We start from the raw sequence: 25,548 nt of genomic DNA, 5'->3' as shown, positions 1-25,548 counted from the left end.
CAGCTCTATATGGCTGCAAATGACTCCATGGAGCTGGTGATCTTTACCTTCTCTTCGCGTAAAGCAGTCAAGATGACATGTGGCTGAAAAGTTGTCTGCAAGCAAGGAGTTATTCCTTACTTTGTGGCAAGAGGAGGTTTGCGGGAACATCGTTCTGAAGCTTGAGTTATTGTTGCTGTTCTCATGTGCTGATAGAGACATCAGATCACATTTATCTTTGAGAGCTAAATGTGAAAGCTAGTAAAAAAGTGGTAAAACAAGGCTTTTCATCCATTTTGTTACACGCTTAACTCTCTTTCCTGAGCTATTCCTGGGAGAAGTTCTTCAAACTTTTATAGGAAGTATAAAAAAATCAATGTAATCAAACTCTAGTACTGTAAACGAAACTTGGGGGAAATCATGCCCTTCCAGAAGGAAGACACAGATGCTGTGATGCTTTGCTGTTTTTAATGTCGTACCAAGCCTTCCAATTGAGTAACAAGCTCTCAGAAAATAAATAGCATGAGAGAAGGTGAGAGAGGGTAACACGCTTGTAAATTTTAGCTCTCATAAAGGTTTCTTTGAAGAGGATGATTGGAGCAGAGCTAAGGAAAAGTAGTGCGTATTGATCTTCCCTGTTTGTTAAGTACACTCAGCTCCACTAGAGCTCGCGTGCTTTAATGACACCTCTTGCCAGGCAGTAATGCCTCCTGCCTTGTGCCCTCTTATAATTAAGCACTGAAGTGTTTTCCAGTGTTTTCATCTGGCAGCTGTTATCAGTGCGTATATCTTAGTATGCCCCACCACACATGCAGTAGGACTCTGAAGCTTATTTTGTTCAAGCCTTTAACAACACGTGGATGTTGAAGCATCTCCCCTGAAGACTTCGAGCAGTGCTTGGCTGAGGATGAAGGAGAAGAGGGGAGCGGAGGGCAGCTGGGGGTGTTGCTGCAGAGCAAAGGCCAGACTGCGTGTGCACTGGGACGCTCCTCAGCTGTCTGCATGTGGGTTTTGGATTGTTTTCTCTAGAAAATTGAACTTTTGCAGTCCTGTTGTCTGTTTACTAAGTATTTTCAGTAACAAAGGTGTTGAAAGCCCTTAGCTAATCTCAAGGCAGTATTTATTGGCTACTAAAACAAATCTTACAGAGGTTAAAGTCTTAAGGATTATTAAGTTCTTATATCCTGCAGGAAAATCAGCGTCTGGGCTGGGGAGAGGGGTGCGGGCAGAAGAAGCCCTCAGAGGCTGTCAGGTGGTGATCTTCTGTCTCCTCTGAGGGGCGGCGCCTGTTTCACACTTAATGAAGTTACTGACTCCAGATTCTGGGGAGAGTTTGTAGGCTACACCCTCCTGTGGTATGAGTGGTGGTTACGGTGCTGAAGTTGCGCACGGCTGGATCTGGGATCCCAGCTTGACGGGGACCGCTAGCTGCCTGCCCTGTTGGCATGTGGGCTGCAGGCAGGCCGCAGGCTGCCCGGTGCTGGTGAGCTTGGAGAGGGACAGCAGCCTCAGCGGGACCTGGCAGCCTCTGCCATAACATATGCTAAGAAGGAGGAAGGTTCCTGCAGAAAAGTGCTGTTGTTCCTAAAGTATGACATGAACCTGGCAGCAGCCTCTCTGAAAACCAGCACCTCCTGAAGAGAGAGCTCTTAGGTAGGCCCAGGATCCTCCTCTTAAAAGTCTCTTCCGTAGTCTTGCCAAGTGACATGAAATATTTTACCACTCTAGCGAAATCTAGTCCATGAACAAGTGCAGGACTAAGGCAGAAGAGTGTTTTGCCATGGATTGAAAAAGCAGCCCAAACAACAGGTATTTTTGAGCAGCAGATCTCCTTGACCTGTCTGTAAGATTTTCTCTTCAGCTAATGGAGTCTGTAATGCTCTCCGGTAGCCTCCTTTTCTGGAACGAACGCCGACTGTTTCAAGGGTAATTTGCAGCAGATAGCAAACAGCTTGGTCAGGTAGAGGTACTGCTGCCTTGGCTGGGATTCAGAGGGAGGGCTTTTTGTGTCTTCCCCTCAATTGGAAAATGAGGTCATATGTTCCTGCTCTTGTACTTTGATAATCACAGGCTGAGCTGGGATGTTTTTGTAGGAGCTCCTTGGTGAACTTTTTGAGGAGAGAGAATTATATGCTGTCTCAAAGGGTGAAGGGCTGCGTGAATCCTGCCAAGGAACTAAGCCTTTGGTTCCAGAGAGTCTAGATACCTCAAATCTGATGCTCACTGCTACGTACGGTATTCCTCCCAGACATGGGGCTGTACTCAGTGATACCCTGCGAGCCCTGGGTTGTATTACAGTGGAACTGCACGTAGGCACAGGCTGTGTTTAAAGTGCTGTTTATTTATGGGCTTTTCCATGGCACTGAGTGCAGTGGTGGCTGGCTGTTGCTGCTTCCAAATTCACACAAGGAAAACTGAATGAACCCAACTGGAGTCTCTGACTCCTCTGCGGGCAGTGAATTGTAGCTGAACCATCCCAAAAGTAGTGCTCGTTTCCTTTGCTAATCATGTAACGAGAAAATCTTCATCTATGTCTAGTCTTGTCTCTTTTGCTTTTTGACTACTGTATGATCATGAAAAATAAAATCTGTAAATGTATGGTAAGTTGTGGAGAGAAGAATTGGGTAAGCAAGAAAGATGTTTGTCACTCATGAAGGAGTTCTAGAAAATCTTTACCTCCTCCATAATAATCGTGTTGAGGACGACCTAAAGGACGGTTTGCTTCTTTTGCTGCTCTGCTGCTTTACAAAGAGCACAGAAGCTGCCCAGCTTGAGCTCAGAGACTCACTTCTGAAGGGCAGATTTTGTCCTATTAAAGGCTTCTTTATTCTCTGCTGTCATCCTGCACCTTAAATCAGCAGCAGAGTTCATTACCATGTGCATGTACTGAATGTCTCGTAGCAGAACTGGACATGCATTAACAATGTATGCATTAAAACTATTTTACTTTCTGAACAGCAACAGGAAAGCCCTAGATTCCTACCAGAGGCTCCTTGCTGCATGTGGTTCTTGCAGCTCCCTTTGCGTTTGGAGAAGGGAGCATGAGCTGGATCCATTTTTGAGTATATCCAAGGATATCTATTAAACTAACCATTTTATTATGGAATAAGTCATACCGCACTTTAGTTTCTTGTTGATTTTTCTCTTTTATTACCTCTCAGCTCTTTATTTCTATCATCTTAATGAGAACGCTGTAATTCCCCCAGTAAAGGTGCAGTGCTGAAACACATTTTGCTCACAGCAGCATTCTGTCAAAGTCACTCATAAGTCTGGTGTGTGCCAGATGTGAAATGTACTTGCTTTATTGGCTCTGGAAAGTTGTTGTCCCGTCAGGAGGAGTGTAAACTACAATTTCTGCTGGGGTTTACTGTCAACCCGCGTGCTTGGCTGGGCAGCGCTGTGTTTGGTTAGCGTGGTGTATCTGGGGGACAAGGGTGCTGATTAGCACGATCACATTAATGCTTAGAACGAGAGTAGGGTGGTTAAGATACTAAGAAAGGGCACGAAATAATTATTTCCATGAGGTTTCCTTTTCTTGTAGAAAATATAACTGTATTCTCACGGCTGATAGCTATAACAAGCTAGTGAAATGTCCTTGCTTGTAATGGAAAGGTTTTCTTATATGGCACACCTTTACTTCCCATGACAATTAGTATTTGTGTATTTATGGACGTACAGGCTTCATGCTGGCTTAAAGTCACGGGCTGTTGACCCACTGGAGGGAGTGCACTGGTTCAGTGTCAGATGGATTCTGCTCCCATCTTTGTCACTCAGAAATAGCTGAAGATGAGGTCAATGGTGCCTCAATTTCCCTCTCTGTTGGCTGTGTCACGGTACATTATGTTGAGGAGTTTAGCTGAAAAGCTGCCAGGAAAGGGAAGCAGACTGCAGCTGGACAAGGGTATCAGTTAGGTACCTTCATTTCTTCAGGCTGTCTTCCATGTAATTATTTCTTTATGCTAGGAAAAACACTAGAATTTATCTTGGTTTCTGATGACTTGGAAGCTGAACCTGAAAGTCATCCATCCCTCCCTCTTCTCTTCCAGAGGAAGTCCCAAGGAGACAGCAGGCTTCCCTGAGTATCTGAGCAGTCACAGGCTATAGACTGCTCTTGCTGTGACAGATTTTCTGAGCAGAAAAAGTTACATTTCTGTAACCTGCAGCTCCTCTGGAGTAAGGATGCTTCCGCCATTAATCTTCCTGGGATTTTATAGCCCTCTTCAGGCTCAGGTTGTCACGAGAAGTGTTAACCTAAAGCTGGCAATGACTGTAGCAAGGCTTAAGCCAGTGGTAATATCTTTCCTTCTCTTTATTTCTCTTCTTTTTCCTCTTCTTTTCCCATGCTTTAAATTTGTTTGACGTGGGACCAGCTGCCCACTCTGTAATGCCCTCCCGGGAGCAATCTATACGCAAAAAAAATCTGTTTAAACTTACTTAGTGCCTCATAAAGACGGAATCACTGTTTTGCTGCCAGATGGAAACCTCGAGTACTCGTATCCATTACCGGCAGAAAAAGTGTGTCCTCGGTGATTCGGGTGAGCATTTGGTCCAGGTGAGCAGAAGACTGGCTTAGTTACTCACATCAAACTTTCCTGTAAACATCTTGAGAAGGAATCTAAAAGTCAGCAGAGAATTGACTCCCGCCCCCAGCATGCAACCTTGTCATCAAACTGAGTAGAGGGGAAGAGCCAAACACACTTGCAATTCAAGTGGTTTATTCTTTTCCTCAAAAGTCTCTGAGGAAAATGTTGTGATTATTGTTCTATTTATTTTATGGCCACCTCAAGATCCTGGTGATTCTGGTGTTGAACTGGATCTCAATATGGAGAACAAGCTTAGTCAGAAACAACCTGTCCTTAAAATTGAGGTGACTCTCGAGAGCTGTCTCTGTAGCTCCTTAACTGCCATTGAAGTTTTCCTTCTGTAAATGTGGAAGTAAGCAAAAATTGTCATCCCTGCCCCCAGTACTGCAGGGCTGGGCAGTAAGTTCTTAAGCAGTAGTAATGAAAAGGCAGTGATGTGGTAAGTGGAAACCAAGTTGGCATGATAATAATTGCTATATAAATCGATCAAATAAATATATCAAAATGAGTAAAAGCTTTTGTAAAGATTAATCATGAAAATGGGCATGAACCTGAGATCTGTAAAAAGCAAGGATATGTGTGAAAGGCATCCTGGGCAGGAAAATGGATTTCTCTTTAAAAATGATTTTGTTTTTAGGTGGTATAAAACTAGAGCTACTGTTCCAAGCATTGTAAAGTCTTTCTAATTGAATCGTTCTCCCATGAAAGCATAAACTGACATGATAAAGAGGCATATGTTTAATAATACTTCAAATAGATACTCATCACTTACCAGTTTAGAGCACAACATATGCTTCTAGGGGAAAACACAAATTTTGATGGATCAGAATCAATTTCCAAACAGCAGCCAAGCCCATGACACAAGATTTATACTCAGTCTCTCAATCTCTGTCACCTTGATTAGGTATCGCTACTTAATATGGTAGAATCATCCTGATATTTATGAAGAGCTTCTTGTTTCATTCACATTAAGGTAATTTCTAAGCAGCATCAGTGGATGAGATGAGCCTCCTAGCTAACATTTAATGATTTAGTATGTTAAAGATGCAAGTCTGCAAACCACTTAAGATTTAATTATTTTATTTTTTTTGAGGCAATACATTCTTCAGAAAAATTTAAAATACTTCTGACCAGTATCTTACCCCTTTTGGATCTACAAATGTAACCTGAGCCCAGGCCATGAGATAGGTCCACAGGGTTACACAGTGCAGACTTAGGAGGTCGAGGATTTTCTCTGCTTTTATATGTCCTTCATGACCCTGGGTGGACTTCTGTTGGTCCAGGTGTGTTAAGAGAGTATGTATGAACTGGACTGGGAGAGTCTGGATAGGGAACTGGCCTGTGCTTATAGAATAAGGGTGGTAGGACTGGGTGCCAAACTGCTCTGCTTGATAGATACCAGTTGTCCTGTGTTTGGGGTGTATTTTGTCCTTTTCAAGAGCTAAATATTTCCTGTAGCAATGTTAGCACATGGATACTGAACTGTGTTACCAACACTGGTGCTTGGACACACTGGTTCTTCCACCCCATGGAAGAACACGAGGACGATTTTTGTGTTGCCAGTGTAGGGTGTCAAATGAAACTTAGGTGGTTGACAGGACTGCCAATTCCATGTCAAGTCACGTAGTCTAGTGGCATCTGATGGCAACTAAATAGCATAGAAATGCAGTGTAATAAACTCCACTGCCTTATGGCAGTCTTCAGCAGACACGTAGCTGTCTCTGGTGGGTTTACTCCTGAAGTGAGAGGTGTCTGCAATTCTGTAGTAGGGTAGCACCCCAAGGCTTGCTCTGGATTAAAGGTCAACTCTTTTGTACAAGGTAGTGCATAGGTAAGCCAAGGGTTTGTCCTAGCAATCTTACAGATGAATTCTAGAGAGTGCTTGACTATTTTGGCCTCCCTTGAGGCTCCAAGTCTGTACAGCACCAAATGCCTTTGCAGTATTTAGCAGATGATTTATAGCAGAGTAACAACAAGTTTCTCTCATTATGGGTAAGCACTATGCATACGCTGTTATGAGAATAAATCCATCTATTTTACTCTTTCCAGTACATCAGTTTTAAAGGATGGTTATTAATGACATTCATAGTGTACTTATACATGCATGATTAATGTATAAAGTTTTCACTTATGAAATTTCAAGGCACTAATTCAAAGAATATAGAAAGCATTTAAAATAATGGAGGAATTTTAAATCTCATAGATGATATCGTTTAGTGTATTTCCTACCTTGTAGGCTCAAAATTCTCAGGAAATACCTTTAATACATATAATATCCTCAGGTTCTGTTTTGCATTTTGATAACTAAAGCATGGAGTAAAACCCCGCGTGTAACCAGGAACTTCACAGCTGTAGCAGACAGCAATTTTTTCTCCCTAGAAGTGGTCTTTAATTAGCCTTTCCCATCTTTTGATCTGTAGTTTTTAGCCTGCTTAAGTGATTCTGTGACATATTCTTCCTTTCTGTGTTCTTACCATATTTCCATTAATACTGATGTTGAATGTATATCTGCATTTGAAATAGGTATGTAGAGATTTTTGGTCTTGCTTGCTAATTACTTGCTTTCTCCATCAGCCAGTGTGTGCAACAGCCTCCCTGGAGGGCCATCCTTCCCCAGGGAGCTTGTCCTGCCAGAGCCCCCGTTCTGCTGTGCAGAGCACTGTCAAGTCCTTTAAAAACAAATGAGAGACAAATTTCAGAGAGCCACGTTCTGAATCTGACAATATCAGATAGGTCATGGTGGCTTTGTTTGGTGGCTAGTTAAATTGGATAGTTCGGCACATCCCTAGATGTTAATGGTTAAATGTATTCACTGTTCCAACAAAGGCCCCATTCACGAGGGGACTATTCTCTGCTCGTTATGCATGCATAATTCCCATTAATGCTACTGGAGGTTAAGTGTGTATAGTGAGGGGGGGGAGAATGAAACTTATGTTTACACATCCACGTTTGCACTAGAGAAGAGATTTTGGAACTCATGAGAAATTGGTTATGTTTCCACAGGTTCCTTCACTTTAAGGAACTTTAAATCTGAGCTTTAAGGAGGGAATGGGAATGGGAGAAAGTGATGTTTGTAGAACTGGCTGTCACTTCTCTGTGTTCTGTCAATAGTTAGAAATATTACTGCAGTGCTACTACTAGAGCAGCCTTTTGAAAGTAACTCAGTGCTTGGAAATTCAGGGGTCTTACTTGGATATCAAGATAATGACTCAGAATCTCTAACATCAGGTGCAAAGTTTTCCCAACTTTTGACTCATGTTAATCAGGGTGACAAGATTTTGTGATGTATACACAAAATGGGTATTTTCCATAGAAATCCTTCAGATTAAGATTCCTCACTCTTAGGTGCACATCAAAGTGGCGTAAAAACCATAAAGAAGCTAAGCATCGCCTCAGAAAGCCTTTCAAGTTCCAGAAAGTGCTTGAACTACTAAGGGTTTTGAAGTGCTCTAATCTCTGACATGGGTGACGTGCTAGGCTAGCACTTTTTTGTTTTGTCACAAATCATCCATGCACATAGTGCAAAGGGACCCTGACAAAGTCATTTTACTTTTGAAAAGGGCAGGTTTTTTCATAGCATTATGCCTCCCATTCACATCTACATGTTTGCTTCCACTTTGTTCAGGTCTAAGTAGCAGGGCATTTGCATAGTCTTCCCTTTGTTCTCGGTAAATATGGAGTAAAATGAGCAAGATCCGTGCTGTGAAATTAAAGCTCTACTCTTGAGAGATCTTAAGAGCCAAATCCTCACAAAAGGTATGGCATCGGAGCGCCAAAGGAGCTAGTGTCCACAACAGCTTGCTCTGGGTGCTTGTTCTAGGAAATGTAAATAAAGGGAGGGTAATCTGGTGAAAACTGGGTGTAATTAGGAAAATACACTGTTGAGAGCTGCTGAAAGAATAGAATAATCGAAAATAGTGCTGAAATGGACCTGAAGTGATCATCTGGCCCATTCCTACTATTTGCAGGCAGGATTAGCTGTGTTTAAAGCAGTGATAGAAGATCACAACTTTCTTAAGCTGTGTATTCCAGTGTTTAATTACATTACTGCTTTGCTTTTTCCTAATGCAAAACCTGACTCTCCCTCACTAAAATACAGGCCTTTTGCTTCTTATCATGTTCTTAACACCTTCTTCCTTGCTATAACATTCACATATATGAAAACTGCTCGGGTTTGTTCTGCTCTGAAACAGTGCTCTTTGCATTTGTGCTGGTGACTGATACAGAATTAAACTTTTTTTGGGTTAAGTCTGTCCAACCTAAGTTTAGGGTACACGCAGCAACGTTGATACATGCAGTCAAATGAGCTTTAAAAACAAATTGACGTTAAGTGCATTAGTTTAACCTGGAATGATGTTGATTCAGGACGTGATAACCAATTAAGCATCATAACTTGATTTGGTGCCTGAGCCCAAAGAAAAGTTTCTTCCTTATTTTAGAATATTGTGAAGAATGACTTGTGTGGCAGACACAATGTGGGGATGTGAAATTCCACGCTCATTCAAGCAAAATAATCCCGTTTCTTGCAAAAGACTAATTCACACATCTGTAATGTGATGACAGAGGGGAGCATGCAGAGAAAACAGTTTTCAAGTGATCAAAATCAACAGCAGTTGGTTTGGAAGGCTGTGAGTGGAAAAGCGCAGGGCTTTAGCACAGCAGCATGGAGATGCCTGGAGATGGGAGGCTTGTACAAAGGAGGATGTGTCAGGGCTGCAGGGGAGCACCTAGCTTGAAAATCTAGACATTCACCCTGGGTTTTGCTGGCAGTAATTAACTGTATTGCAGATCTGTAGGCAAGAAGATGGATGTCAAGCTACTGAAAGCAGAGGAAGGTGGCCCAAGTTTTAGTTCTCTTGTGAGCAGAAATAGTGTTTCCAGGGTAAGTCTGAGGATCTCTAGTTTTCCATGTAAAGAGTAGCTCCGGCCCTTAACTCTCTGTTTTTGTGTGTCACTGTTATGGTGTGCTCATTCTTGAGCTATGTTATATTCTAACTGATGGAGGGAAATTATTCTTGCTTTGTGGCTGAAGAAAAAAGGAAGGCTCAGATGAGACCAGTGTTGCCTAGGCTTACTGCTCCAGGTGGATCCAGTCCTGTTCCCTGTGTAGACTCCAAGTAGCTGTAATCCAGAGCTGTGCTGCAAGCAGCATAGCCATGCCTGGTGTGATGCTGTGCCTGAACTAAGACACCCCCACCTCTTCCAGATCAGGGTTTGTGTCCTGCCGCTCCAAAACAGGGATGTCTGTCTGAAATATAGTGCATGGCTGAACTCCAAGTTACTTGACCTGGAAGTCTGTCAGAGGTTGAAATCTCAAACCTGTCTGTCTTGTGTTTGAGCCATACTCTCCTTCCATTACAGAAACACAAGATGTGGGAGCTCGGGGGCCTGAGCCATGCTGTCAGATGGGATGGGGGCTCGTCACTTAATATTTGGAGAAGAGCACCCAGGATCTTGTATGGCTGCCCTGTGTTGGCAATTGAAGTATTCCCTCCTTGTAACACACAAGGTGAATGCTTTTCACAAGTATAGAATCTGTAGCAGGTGCTTTGTAAATTATCTTCATTTGACATGGGTGTTTAAAAGGAGAGGTGTAACGAGCCCGAAGGCAGGAGAACACAAAGTACATGGAAAATCTCACTTCCCAAAACAGAGTAGAATTCTAAAACAGAATGAGATGAAAACATTGTTTTGAGAGATTTCTACTTTAAGAAGACTTGACCTGAGCCTCCTAATCTTAGTTTTGAAGTCTGGAAAAAAACCTGCTACCATTCAGAGTAGCTCAGGGTTGTATTTGGCTAAAGAATTGCCTGCTCAGTTTCAAGCTGCAGCAATCAAATTTACTCTTCTTAATCTGGTTGCCCTAGATAAGTCAAGCAATACAAACGTTTGCCTTCCCCAAAAAGCAGCTGTGGTTTGGCGGTACCTGTCTGTGATCTATATCCCTCTGGGAGCTCCCCCGTTGCTGCTCATGTACCTGCCGCACTTGGTGTCCTTCTCTGATGGAAGTGAACCCTGACAGTGATGAAAAGTGTCAGTGTCATTTGTTGGCAGGGCTGTTGGCTTACATTTGGGAAGTGTGTTCGAGAGGCTATCACAGGTGCCAAGACATTAGCTGAGTAGCAGGGATTGAATAGGGCCAGCTCGTGTCAGCTTGGCTGCCACTGTGTCTCTGATGGCTGCCACCTCAGCCCAGCTTCCTTTCTAACCCCCTGCCTCTGGCCTTTCCAAATGGAAATCAAGTGCAAGCAGCATAGCTGCCTGAAAGATGAGCTCTGGAGCATCAGTAACACCATTAGTTCTGAAGGGAAGAATGCAAGCAAGAAGGGAAACGCAGTCAGTTTGGTGTACGGTGAGTGGTGCCTTATTTTAGTGCTGAAAGGGAAGAAACATGATTTCTTAATTTATAGAACAGGTGCATAGGATCAAAATCCAAAAGAGGCTCTCAGAGGACACTGAACATGCACATGGCAAAAGGCAGTCTCCACTAGGAATTACTAGCAATCTAAGGGAACAAACAAAAGGTAACTATCCTCTTTTACATGTGAGAAACAAAGCTTGGATGCTAAGGAACTCACCAAAGGGCAACGTATATTTTAGTATTGCCAAGCCTAGCAACTCATCATCAGAGGTGTTCAGCCTGGTTTTCAGTAGTAGTCAGTCTGTGGTCTCAGCTTGAAGGCTTCTGGAGCACATTCCAAAGGCTCCTGCCTCAGTTATCTTGGTGCAGGGTGTCCCAGCGAGGTGCAAGGCTTCTGTGTAATCGTACTGATGGGGTCTGGGAGGGGGTGTTGGGACTCATCATGTGCACTGAGCTCAGCCACTTTCTAGGTTCTAGGGAATGTGGTTCATGCAGTCCAGCACGGAACATGGGATTTGAGCATAAATCCTAGGTTCAGCCTAGACCATCAGAAACAGGCTGTGGGTCTTTGGTACATCACATGAGGCTGTCAGCTGGTACTTCTGGGGCATGGTGCGTGATGGCTGTTGCAAGCTGGTGGGATTTTTAACCAATAAGTACTGTGCAATTGTCCTGCACTTTTCAACATGGTGTAGCATGGATCAACCGCACCGTCCCACTGGCTGTGCCCTCAGGGGCGTGTGGATGTGCCAAGGAATAGCCCAGCACAAGGGTGTGGGGCTAAAGCACCGAGACAGCGCATGCAAGTTTTATTTCTTCTGAATGCTCACCCTGAATGAGTATTCATTTCTAGTTAAATTCAGTCATGTATGTTGAGCTCTTTTATCTTTTGTCTGCTCTGGGTTGCCTTCCAATGCCTGTGGGTACAATTCATGATAACGAACTCTAGTTTTATATCAGCATTGCTGCTCTTGACAGCACAGGAATTATGTGCATAAGGAACTGAAGAAAGGGAACACAATGCACAGACTTTGTGATACTGTAGCCTTGCTGTTGCCTGCTTTAATTAATTACCATGTCACGGGAGATGAAGTTGAAGAATTGGTTGTAGTGAGGGGTGTCTAGCCAGTAATCAGCTGCTTAGTTTTGCTTAGTTTTGGTTCAGCTTTGCAAATGATTGCTATTTTTTTTTTCTGTAAATAGTGTCAAGATGCTCATTGTGCTTTTCTCCAAGTTTTCAGAGTTTTGCTCCCCTCTTTTTCCGAAAACTAAAGAAATAAAATGGAAAGGAGATTGGAATCCTAAATAAATTATTTCAAATACTGGTAAAATGCTGATAGAAACTGTCTGGTAAATCTCCTTGTAACTGTTAACTTCTGCGCTTGACTTCAGAATGAGAAACGGCCAAACTGGTCGAAAGCATTTGGGTTTGGGGCTGTAAAATTAACACTTCAAGGAAGAATGGTACATGTTTAAAGAAAAGAGAATGTATTCTCTGAGCACTTGGCTTCATGTATGGCTTTCAAGTGAAAATGGCAAAAATGGAAGTATACAAATCTGCGGGGAGGACAGGATCAGGGATTTGTTTTTCCTCACTGCTCCAATGGTGTCCTTTGTCCCGGTTTCCCTTTCTGAGTCTATTGTCCAAAGATCTTCTAGTCCTTGATTTCTTTAGATTTTTCTTTGCTTTCGTTTCCCCTTCCAGTCTAATGTTCTGATTTTTATATTGACAGCTGTAGTGAAAAACAGTAAGAAATACATTTGAACATGAATGTATCAATACTTTTTAAATGTTCAGGACTATGCCACCTCATATGGATCCTTACCACCGCAGGTGAAGCAGTTCCTACAAAAAAGGTCATCTGTCATTGGTATAAACTGTTGGCGTTAACATCTGAATTATTGTTAGGCTTCAAAGTTGAGATAAATAAGGCAATTCCCACCTTTCATAAAGCTATTTTATTTCATCTCCCTTTAGAACTAGACAGACAGCCCTTTATTGATTTGCATTCAGAAGCTTTCTTTATAGCTGTACAGGGCTGGAAACCTACATTTTTCATTTAAAAACAACTTCAGTTTTGTTGTAAACACTATAATCCACAGAGAGCTACATATCTGTGTTTCAGTTCAGGCTTTCCACCATGTGGTTTCTGTGGCACTCTCCTTGAAGTACTGCAAGTCAGAGTTCTCTGACAGTGAAATGCTTTCCCAATGGAGAGAAAAAATTCAATTGTTTATTGTTGTCTTTAGATGATACAGGGCAGGAAGATTTACTAGACTCCAGTAGAAAATATTTTTTATGTGTTTATAACTCTTGATGGTGAAAGATTGTATCGGATTTTCTGCTGTGAATGTGATGAAGTATAATGAAAGATGAGTGATACCAGCTTCTTTAATATCTGAAAGTTCTTGTAATTTTTCTCTCACCTCTGTATTGCAATTACATATGTTGTCCCAGGAAAGTTGAAAGAAGGAGTTGGCATTACAGTAAATAATGCATAAATCCCCTTGATACAGACCCATTGACCTCTATCAACCTAGACTGCTTAAAAATATTCTTTATGCATCTGTCTGCAGTTGCTTAATTGTCAATCTGTAGAAGTACAAGATCTGGAGGTGGTAACCCCTGTGCTCTTCCATGGGCAAGGCAGATAACGCTTGCCCTTCTCAGCACCTGGCACTTCCCAAGCTCTCATCCCTTACATTAAGGCAAATCATCTGTTAAGAATAATTTGGGTGAGGGTGCTGTGGCAGATCAGTGAGTGCTCACGGGAACCACATCAGAGAATCAAATACGAGGCGAGCAACAACGGCAGCAACAGCCTCAATGGCTGTTTGCCTGCAGCCTCCCAGGTGCAGCCAGAGTTTCTAAGGAATCTAAGGAAAACTGGGGATGAGTGGCATGAGAAGGCCTCTACCTGCAGCAGCTCCTTCTTGTTTTCAGAGAAGTTGTGGCCTAGGAGCTGGAACAGTCTCCTGGCTGCACTGCTTCACTGAAACAACCCACAGGTATGCAAGTGGTTGAAGAAATAAAGATATTCGCAGGCAGATGGGAAGTTGAGTGAAGGCTTTGGGGAAGAGCAGTAGAAGAGGGTCTTGTTTGAGGAGGACGAGAAGTGGGAAGAGGAGGACCTGTTCCAGCTATTCACTGGGTGAGGTTTCTGTGAGTGGAGGGACATCCAGTTTAGTGCATAGACGTGTTCTGCTCATCAGGTCCCAGAATGAGGCAGGTTCCATGCGGTACAGCCAAGGTGCAAAAGCTACGGAGTATAGGCATGCAGTAATCCAGGGTGTAGGGCGGGAGATGATTTGGAAACTAGGCCAAAAAATCAGAATACAAGAGCGGTGAAAACTGGGCAAACAAGGAAGTGAGGGGAAAAAAAAACAGACAAAAAGTACTCAGCAGCAAGGCCTAACAACATTGTATTCTGCAGATGCTGCCCTTAAGACCTGTATATTTTGAAGAGTCCCTGCTTTGGAAGTTGATCAGGGCCAGGGCTTGATGGTCTCCAGCTGTCCTGCAAGCTTTGGCACTTGCCGATGCTGCCAGCTCCCTGGAGTCATGACATCTAGTGCTTCTTGCTGTTCCTCTTCCTTTCTCGTTCAAGGTTTTCCACCCCCCTTGGATTTGCTGGCATAATTCCTGTGCAATCAAAATGGTCCTCCTGCATTATTACTTTATATATATATATATATATATATATATATATATATATATATATATATATAAATATTAGTGTGTGTGTGTGTGTCTGCTAAAGAACTCTTGAGCTCATGCAAGCTCTTTTGACTTGACTGGAGTAGGAAGTAGCTACATATGCTAATAGTTATATTAGTAGATCATCTAAGTGGTGCTTGATAAAACTGGAGTTGTTTATTTCTTAGGCTTGATTATTTCAGCTCCAGGAGCACATCTGCTCATGGCTGTTAGTGATGCTTCAGTGTAGCTTAGAATAGCAGTAAGAAGGTAAAGTCCACTGATCGTGTTAAACAATATCTCTGTTAATGTACAACAAGGGATTAGAGAAAAGAAATTTTCATGACTTGTACTTTCCAAGCTGTGCTTGTAGGCTGTCATGCTGCATAAATAGAGAAAGGACAAAATCAGGTTCTGTGGTCAATATTGCTTTGGTATTTCTTCAGCTTTTTGGCTTTAAAACAGTATGTCAAAGGATCCTTTGTTTACGTATTCTTACTATTAAAGCTAATTTAGAGGAATAAAATCTCTTCTCCCTTTAGCCTACCTGGATGTTTACCCCTTGCTCATAGGAGCAGGTTTATAGGGTTAGTTGCTATATAATGTATAGCGCTCATTTGAAGCAGTGTGCGATGCTGTGCTCCTATCAGTCTGTTGCACTGCTTGCTGATTTTTCTGGTAACTCCTGGCATGTACTACTTGAGGTATAATAACTATGGTATTTAGAAGACTGCTAAATCCAATAGTAGCCATTATATTATTCACCTATCATGCTTGGTGAGTTTAATGTATTTTGAGTGACTTTCTAGTGTGAAAATGTTAAAGCTGCAATGGGATTGAGCTGTGCTTGCTGCTAGGTAAAGTTGGTTTGTGTTTTTGTGGATGAGTGTTTCTCAAGAGTGGCCTTGCAGCTATAGGTAGTGATGGCTTTAGTGCTGCTGTGGCACACAAGCTCCATAAAGACAGGACTCTCAAACTTCTGTCAGCCAACAGTGGCTGCGTTTCCCCTCCCTGATGTGGCTGTGCTAGCATGGGCTTTTCTCATGCAACTGCAGGGGGAGCCCTGGTTGGAATTCATTTCCTTTTCCATTTGTTTTTGCCTTCTTCCCTAAATTAGTTGCTTCTAATTGCTGAATTTCCCTCTAGCTGAGGCAGCAGCTGCACCAGACAGATGAGTCTCAAGAAGGACAAAGTGTTGGCTCCTGTTCAGCTGGGCCAGACTCAATGCAAGGTTCTTCTGGCACCTTCTGTGTTACTGAGGCGTAATGAATCTTGGAGTTTCCGAAGACATTTGTAACAGCATTAAAACCTCGGGTTTTGGATAAGAGCTTTGTTTAGAAATACTGTTGAAAAGTTTGTGGTGATATAAAGGAATAATAGCTATTAGAGGGCAGATCTCACTGAACTTGCTTGTTAGATAGTGCTTGTTCAGGAATATGCCATGGAAGCTGTAGGCTCAGCTCGTACAAATCAGCCCATCTGACAAAATTCTGGAGGTGCAGTGATTAGTGCCTGTGAAAGATCTGTTTTTCTCGTTTCAGAGTTAACTTTTACAGTGTGTGCAGCATTTAAAGACAGGGCAGGGTGTTTGACATGTCTGCTGTGTGTCCAAAGCACCCTTAAGTTACATGGTGAGCTAACAAAATGAATACATGTTTAGCTTCTGAGAGGAGTGCATTCTATTCCTAAATAGCAGGCCTCTCTTTGCTTTTGGGAACTTACAAGCATCCTAATTCAACTACCTTTAATGGCCAAGGTCTGTTAGACTTCATTTGTACCAAAGTTTAGAGTGGAGTCCCCAAACTCTGCTGATTTAAACCAAAAGTAAGGAAACAACACAACAAAACACACTGCAGCTGACTTCAGCAGAACTGGCCTGATTGACACCAGATAGGGATCAGTAGATTTATGTGAATTTGGTACCTTAAGTATTTTATAACTATGAGGGAGAGGTAGCAGATAGATGATGCCTCTGGCATGTATTACTTGCCTTAAAGTTTCAGGAATTTTGAGTAGGAATTGTTGCTTTCCAGTATGGTCCAGTCTAGTATAATTTTTCTTGCCCTGAATGTGACTTTTTAAATTGCAGCAAAATACTTCATCCTTTTTTTTTTTCTTTTTCAATCATCACTCCAATTTCCCAGATCCTGCAGTGTAGAAACACAGATGAATAGATACTTGTGCTATAGAACCCCCTCCAAGTGCAAGCTGAGGATGCCATTCCTGCTTTAATTGAGAAAGGGTGGGATTGCTCCAGTTCTACTCCTTTAAGCCAGGGAATTCGATGTGACAAATTGGCCATGTGCTATATTGTATTAGCCCATAAATTGTTTCTGCCATGCCTGTCAGTGCCCTGAATGTGTTCCAGTGAAATAGTTACAGTAAAAATTTGAACAAATATTAGAATGAAAAGTCTTTTTGTCTGTCAAACTGCAGATGAACAGAAAGGTGTGATTCTTTTTGCCATAATGATTCACCATAATTACTTGATGAGTCCTCCTTTTGGGAACTGGAGATGAAGTGATCCCTTGTTTAACAGCTGACCAGTTAAAAAGCAGCTCTGCAGAAAAGGGTCCCAGCAGACAAGAAGTTAACAGGAGGTAGCAGTGTGCCTATGTGGCCAAGGCAGCCAGCTGTGTGCTGGGCTGTTTTACCAAGAGCATGGCTTGCTGCTTGGCGACAGGAATTTTCATTTTTTGACACATAAGACTGAATCTGTCCAGCTTTGTGCTCCCAGTATAAGAAGGATGCTGGCATAGTGGAGCAAGTCTCATGGAGGGCTGGTCAGGGGCTGGAATGCCAGGAGCTGGAGCGCATGTCATAGGAATAGAGGCTGGGAGAGCTGAGTGCATTCAGAAGGTTAAGGGAGGTCTTACTGCTGGCTTCAACTCTGTATTGGAAGGAAATGGAGAAATTAAAACCAGATTCTTGAAGGCACACAGTGATAGGATGAGAAGCCATAGATACAAGTATGAACGTGGGAAGTTCTGATTAGATGTATTTTTTAAAATGTATTTTTTACCATGAGGATGGTGGTCAAATATTGGAACAAATGCCCAAAGAAGTTGTGGCATCACCTATCCTTGTAGATGCTTGAAACTTGGCTGGATGAAGTAGTTTGATGTAGTTCGACTTGCTTTAAGGGGAGGGCTGAACTAGATGACTTGTGGAAATCCCTTCCAAACTAAACTGTTTTATGGTGGTACAGAAAATAAGGAGCTACTTGAAGAAAGCAGGTATGCTTCCTAAAGAGAAATAATCAGGATCAGTTGCGGAAATAATGCTATTGATAAGTCTTCTACCCTCTTATTTATGAATGATGCTTTGATGCTTTTTTTTTTTTTTGGCCTTTTTTTCTGGTGTACAGAATGGCTTTGCTCCTAAACTTGAGGAAGGTGTTTCCCCTTTAGGTTTTCCCCCTGTTGGCGATCTGCAGTGCCCATGCAATAGTAGTGTTCAGGCAGTATATCCCTTGGTCACCTCTGAGTCGTATGGTCTTCCTGCCCTCTTTTTTTTTTTTTTTTTATTTGGAGAGTATATTTTGCATTAACAAGAGAGATAAGATAAATTCATTTTGGCTTCAGTGTTATTAAAGACTCAGATACAAATAATCAGCTCTAATTTAATCTCAGTACCCAGGCTTTTGTAGTACTGAAAACTTTTATTAGGTTTCTATAATTGTGTTAAAAGTCATACCCTCAGGCTAACGCTGAAGCAAGAGAAACTGCCAAGCTCTGTGCAAGACAGTACTGACGTGATAGTCTTGCAAGGGAACTTGGGCTTGCTCTTTGCCAGTCTTTAATGGTCTGTGCTCTGCATCAGTCTCCTCAACAGTCAGGGGCTTGGTGCTGCTGTTCCTAGTTGAGTGCTCTCTGCATCACTTTGGTTCTGGCCCAACAAAAACTAATCTTCAGGCTCCTGGAGTGTTCATCCAAGAAGATACTTGAGTGGGGAATCCAAGGAGTGTGGTTACAGCTGAGATGTCTGCACTCCTAGAGATTTTTGGAGATTTTGATCCCTGTGATTCCTTTGTGCAAAGAGGCAGACCTGACAGCTGCGCTTCAAATACTTTGGATGCAGGTCTAAGCCTCGCAAGGGACTTTCAAACAAAACTTGGGAGGACTGGTGCAAGGAAAAATGCTCTGAAGAACAGGTTGGCATTGCAGAGGCCGAGTAACACAACCCTTCTGTTCTTGCCCCCGCGCTGTAAAACGTCTTAGTCACTCAGGAGTCTGCACTATCATTTCACACGTGCTCCGAGCTGCCAACTCAGAAAAGTGGTCCTTTCCCAACCCCTGCTTCCTTCTGACAGAACAAACATATGCTCGTGGGGTGAGCGACATCAGGGAACTGCTCCAAGTTAAAATTAGCCTGGCCAAGAAGCTAATTTCAACCTGGGCCAGCTTCTCTGGCACAGGAGAGCAGGAGAGCGTGCCCAGCCGGTGATGAGCGCGCAGGCCTCCCGCTGCTGCTTTCAGCCGCCTGCCAGCCTCTGCTGGCGCGAGTTGGTCCCGTCCTTCTGGGACCTCAGGGTAACGCGGGTGGTCGTTGCTCCTATTTCTAAGCTTGCATCAGAAACTGAAACAAGTCCTCCTCCAAAATGGTATCTTGAGTCAGCCCTGTCTTCCATAACTGTTTATTTTGTGAACTGCAATCAGAATCTAAATTCATTGAAATATTTCACTTTGGCTTTGACGTTTTTGCTGTGAATTAGCTGCACTTTCCAAAGAGTTGTTACACAATGGAAGCAATGTTTTTGGGTCAAATATGATGTCAAGCAGGTCAGTGTTTTGACTTTTTCGGCATGTGAGATTTATTGATTTGTTGGCCTGGAGCTGGCCCTGAATGGTGATTGTTTGGATGCTTTCCTATGGCTTTTTCAGTATGTCTGGTGAACCCTGCTACTTATTTCTTCATCATTGTCAACTGCACGTGCCATCTTACTGTGCATTAACCTGCACAGCCAGATGGTGACGATTAACGCAGTATAATTGCTCATCAATGTTCATGTCCTATGGCTCAGTTCTGTGGTGTCCTGAGTGAAATTTTACAGAGGAACGCATCATTTTGGAGAGTCAGGGCTGTTTGTGTCCAATTGACTTAAAGCCAGGGGTCCCCTGGGGGCCAGAGGGCCAGGGCCTAGCAGGTCTTCAGGCGGCCGCGGGCCCCATCGGAGGGGAGCTCTGTGGATGGTGAGCCAGGGCCACTGGGAGAGGGCGATTGCTGCCCCACAGCCATGAAGGGACAGCAGAGAGGCCGCTGGAGGTGCAGGCAGCTGTGGCTGAAGCCTACCAGGCCCCACAGCCCTGACCTGCCTGCCGCCATTTTCAGTGTGAGGTGAGGGGAAGGGAGCGCCTGAGTGGCACTGTTGTGACATCTCTTGCTAGGGAGTTCTTACATTGGTTTACTGAGAAATATGTTGGAAATAGCTTCTTTTTAATGTGGTGTGGCTTTTTTGGCTCTTTTTTTTTTTTCCCCCACCCCTCTGTTTTTAGATTTTCTCTCTAAACTGAAGTCAGTTTTTTTTTTTTTTTTTTTTTTCCCATTTAAAACATATATTACATGAAGCATAAGAGTGCGTTTATCGATATGTTTTAGCAGCTTGTTTCTACAACTTGATGATACCTGCAGATATGGTGGAGTGTGGCAAATGGAGCCTAAATGTCCATCACAACTCCATGCAACATAGGCTTCCTAATCAAGGGCATTGAACTTAACTGAAACACATACAAAGATGAAATAAAAAAAAATAGAACCAAAATATTCTTCAAAAGAAATAAGAATTTTTCTAATAGACTTTAAACTTTTTCTGTAACTTCAAGAGGGAATAACTGCAGTGCCTTTCCTAAATACAGGCAGACAATATCTTGCTTTCAGAAATTCTAAGGTAAGTGTTAGGTAGGTGGAGGTCTGTCTGTACATGGCTAAGTTTAGAGATGATCATTTTAGGTGAATACCTGTTGACTTTCAGTACTACTTAGGCTCAGAAGTTGAAATAGCAGTCCATGACTTGCCGGCTGTATATAGCTACATTCAGGCTGCTACAGAAATCAATTATATTTTGTGGTAACTGTTGCTGCTTGTTTGGAAGTGGTGGAGTCACCATCCCTGGAGGTCTTTAAAAGACGTTTAGGTGTTGAATTTAGCGATATGGTTTAGTGGAGGACTGGTTAGTGTTAGGTCAGAGGTTGGGCTCGATGATCTTGAGGTCTCTTCCAACCTAGAAATTCTGTGATTCTGTGTGATTCTGTTTTTTTTTTTTTTTTTTTTTTTTTTTTGGTTTGGTTTGGTTTTTTTCACTATTTCTTTTCTATAAATCTAATTTAGTCAGGAGCTAAGGCCACCAAGTTGCCATAGCTTTTGGAAGGTGCTAATGCTTTTTAACGTTTTTTTTTTTTTTTTAATTATTTTTTGAGCTGCTTAGTAGTCTACAGGTTTTTGAGAGGCTTCTACTGTAGGAGGTGAATAGGTGGTTTCTTGAGACACTACACAGGTACATATTGGATCCTAATCTAAAGGCATGTTTTTCACTCAGATGTTAAAGGTCTGCTCTTAGCAGAAGTTTTAGAGTGGAGATGTTTCCCCTTTGAATGTGCGTCTTCAGTAATTCTCCTATGTCCTCATGTTCTATTTAAGTATTTTTATGCTTTGTGTTTCATTTATTTTTTTTAATGTGGTTGTTACGTTGACATTAAGAAGCATTATTTATTTTTAAGGTGCAACTCAGAATATTTTCTAATTCTTGTGTTTCTTTTTGTTCCCCTTCTTATAATAGAGTCAGATTTACAGATCTGCCAGCATAGAGCGCCAACATGCTGCACCAAGAAAATGGAAGAAAGCTACCAGGCAGCTGTTCGAAGAGAGAGGTATCAGAGTATCCAGGCAATGAATTTTGAACTGAATTACATGATTGTTGGTTATGTCACAGCTTTTCAAGGTAGGAACTTTCGAGGTACTCAAGTCCTATGATAAGTGTTTTGTAAGGACATCCTATGCAAACAAAGGAAAAGCTCTTTTGTTCTTCATTTCCATTGCATTGCATACAGTAGTTGTTGTCTTCTTGTTTACTTCCCTGCTCTTTAATGATCCTGCCTTTGGAAAAAGGTGAGGGCACTTAGTCTTGACTGTTATTTTAAGTATCTGCCTAAATCTAATTAGGAATAGATTAGCCTTTGTTCCTGAGATCATATTTAAAATGATTGTCACAGATTTTTCAAGGCATTTCCAAATGTCATTTAAGTGCCTGATGGCTGTTTGTGCCTTTTAATACCTGCTTGTGTTGCCAAACCATTTAAGGGTGTGGAAAGTTAAATCAAAATGTAGTTGTTGAAACTGAAGAATAGGTGGTCTAAAAGATGCGTCAAATGAAAAAACAACTCTTTTCCTTTTAAAATGTTTCATTGCCCCATAGGTCACGTGAAGAGTGACCAGTTTTCAAGTTGAATGTGCATGCACGAAAGATCCTGGACTGAAAGTCTGTTCTTATAACTCTTGCTCTTCTCAAAGCTACCTTCTAACATGTTGTTACAGGGTCTACAGAGTTTATTCATACAGATAGTTATTGTATTATTAAAGGGAGGGAAATGGTTATGTAGGTTTGTGCACTATAAAGTATTAAGCACTTGAGATTTTTCTCCAGAAAGGCTTTTAAGCATAGGCTATGTGAACTTTAAATATATGAGAGTTGATTGATTAAATCAGTCATTGAGTGTCAGTCATTGAATTCAGCTGTTGACTTATGTGGACCTAACTATGTGCTTAATTTTAACTGACTGCTTTGCTATATTTAGTGCTGAGTACCTTCATGGAATGGGTTTTGAAAACAAGCCAATAGTTACTAAAATATGAAGTGCTGAGGTCTATATGATTAAAGCTGTTGTTACAAGGCAGTTATTTTATCAAGTAGTAGCTTTTTTTGTCTAGTTTCATCCATTTGAGTGAAAATACTATAAATAAAAAAGTGATTGACAGTTAATAAGAGCATATTATCTAAACTTGACAGTCAGATGCTAGAAGTCATAGAGATACATAAATACAAGGTAAAAAAAAATTTCTGCTTTTGGTTGTTTGCTTCTTCCCTCAGTTCTGTGGGTGAAACACTTCATTTTGGTTTATTTTACAGTTAGTTTTTGAAAATATTTTAGTATTGCCGATGATTTAAAATTTTAGTTAGAGCACACTTGCTCCAGGCAGTGCTCTGCACTTTGGAGGAGTGCTGTAGTAAAAGGATGTCTGTGTTGGAAAAGGGTGATTGTGTTGGCATTGTTAAATGCCGATGAGTTATTCAAGCAATCTTTCAGTATCATGACAGAATAAAGATAAGGTCAGAATAGATTAACCTACCAGCCCCTGTAGGTCAAGCTGGTAGCTTTATTGTCCTGATGAAGCTTTTTGATGAAATGAAAGTATAGTTAGACATTTAAACACAATCGAAGTTTACAAGTGCTCCTTAGAAGTGGGTAAATAGTTTGCTTGTAGCTTGTTATGGCTAGCCTTCTGTCTACATTAGGTGGGAATACTCAGAAATGCAACTTTGCTCTCCTGGGAGCTGCTGCCTTCTTTGTTTCTGTCCTAGGTGTAAGTGAAAAGCCTCCTTATCTATCTTATGCTGTATAAACATTCTGCTGCTACCAGTAACACTGTGTGAGATATTCACTGAGAGGACAATATTTGCATAGAGTTAACTCTGTCCTTTTGGTCTGTTTTGGTTTGTTGCTATTTTGAGTGATAGTGTGAAAGTGTTTAAAAGCGTATTTAAAGTCTTAAAAAAAAAAAAAAACCTCTCAGGTGCCTTTCAGATTTCATATTTCTTGCAGCAATGGGAACTGGCTCAGACTTGCAAAAAATAGCATTTTTTTTTTCATTTGTATGCTGTGGTGTTCACTTGTGCAGTTGTCATGCACCATTTACTTCCTTTTATATATATATATATATATACACATACACACATTTTTATTACTGTTAGCATAGTCAAAGCAAAGCAGTAGTTAATCAGGCTGTCTACTGCTGAGGAAAATAAATCTTAAAAGCTTTTTATGCACTTTTAGCAGACAATACTGTTAATATTATACCCATACTGATGGAATCACTTTCAAGACTAATATGATACAAGAATTAGATTTTGAGTCCAACTTTGTAGTGGCGCGAATTAAATTTCAATGAGAAGACAGTGCAGATTTTTTGGAGAGAAAATGTTTCTGATGTTTCCGTCCCTTTATTTTCTTTCATGGAAGACAAAAGATGTTTGCTTCTAAGGGCCTGCAATTAGATATTAATGGGAATGAGCATTCTTGTGTGAGTAGGAGTTTTAATATGGCTTCAGTCAAATATTCCCTCTGCAGTGCCTGGGTACTGCAGTATCAGCTTGTGGACATCTCAGACTGAAGAAAATTATTATTATTATTATTATTACTGAGAGAGCTATTTAAATACTTTTTGCCCACAGCTGAAATAAGACAATTTTCACAGGTGTCAGAGTTAGATGTGCAAAATAATTAGTCTGTAAGACTTGATTAAGTATACCACAGCTGTGGGCAGGCTTGTTATGTTTGGGCTTATGCCTGTTCCATACATATGGTCAGCCTTACAACTGCAGTTTAATCCTGCTATTTTTCCCCCTTTAAAGTCTTCGATATTAGCAAGCCAGTACTTGTTCAGACACTTCATAAATCAGTCTTCTGCTTGGGTGATTTTTGCTTGAACTCCTGTGTCCTGTTGCTGTTGCACCTAATTTGGGTAGGAAGAGGGTCATTGGCATCATCTGCAGGTTGTAAAAATCCTCTCCCCATCAGTACCAGGACAGAAGGAGGGGAGAGAGATGTGAATGAAGAAGTCAGCTGGATGCCTGGGAAGTATGTCATCAGAATCAGCTCCTGGAAAATCACACAGTGTCACCAGTCCTTCCAGTGTTTGGGATGTGGAATGTAACCAGGCCTCAGGGGGAGGATTTCATGGAAAGCTGCTGGATTCACTCTCTTAATGTTTTGTTCCATGGTATAGCCTAAAACTCATAACCATGGTATTAGTCTGCAGATGTGTTACTAATACCTCTGTGCTCCAAATGGACTCAGAGGCAAGTGGATGGGACTTGTAAGCATGCCAAGCTGTAATGGGAGCAGCATAAGAGAGGTGAAAGTGGCTGTTGTAATGGCCCCTTTAAGTCACCCACTGGCTTTTCACAGGTGGTTTTGTTTTGGGTGCATTTTGGAGTGGGTTAGTTGGTCCCATCTGAAAATACACCAACCTTTCTCTGTCCTTGATCCTATGCCTGCAGCCTTGAAGTGTCCAGTGGAACCATTTAAGTGAATGACCAAACAGGATGCTTTGATTTTGTAATTCACTTTCCCCTGACAACCAGAATGTCCTCCTTTGAAATGGCTTTTTTTTTTTTTTTTTTCATCCTAACCTTTTTTAGGCTTGCATATAAACCTACTACTTTAGCTTAGATTTTGAATGGGTGTAATTCATGTTTCTGTGAGATGATGGAACACGTTACTGGTACTGATGTCCTTCTATTCCCAGTTGTTCCTGCCCCCTCCCTGCCTCACCAGTTCCCTGATGCAGTCACTGCTCTCCTCGGGGACAGTTCCGAACAAGGCAACTTTGATTTATTGTTTGAGGATTAGAAGTGGTGTGGGTGTGCTGGCTGAAAGTTGCTGTCAGAAGAGGTATCAATAGTCTGGCAGGAAAGCTTTGTTGTTGGCAGACAGAAGAGAGAAACCTGCCCTCCCTTTTCTGTGTCTTTTATGGAGTGCTAACAGGTGTTCTGTTAAGGACACACAAAAAGCTTGGATCTGCTCCTGTCATTTTAGGCTGAGGCTAATTTGAGGTAATGAGAATCCAAACACTGGTAATTTATTTGTTCTGCTGATGGGCTCTGCAGAGAGACAGAGCAGGATTCTTTGAAACCCATACCACATTTCAGTCAC

General features: G+C 41.9%; 1 protein-coding gene across 2 annotated transcripts in view; it reads left to right on the top strand.

Moving 5' to 3' along the window:
- Positions 1-25,548, top strand: part of LOC309881459 (glypican-5-like) — a 369,768-nt gene that overhangs the window by 1,102 nt on the left and 343,118 nt on the right. For both annotated transcript variants that reach the window (XM_082767440.1, XM_082767439.1), the window contains exon 2: positions 21,396-21,557. In XM_082767440.1, coding sequence (XP_082623566.1) covers positions 21,396-21,557 — 162 coding nt within the window. The remainder of the gene's footprint in view (positions 1-21,395; positions 21,558-25,548) is intronic.

The sequence above is a fragment of the Aythya marila genome (genome assembly GCF_965140915.1).
Source record: "Aythya marila genome assembly, chromosome: 9".
Taxonomy (NCBI): Eukaryota; Metazoa; Chordata; class Aves; order Anseriformes; family Anatidae; genus Aythya; species Aythya marila.
Note: the sequence above shows the minus strand (reverse complement) of the source record. Positions and strands in the feature narration are given on the sequence as shown.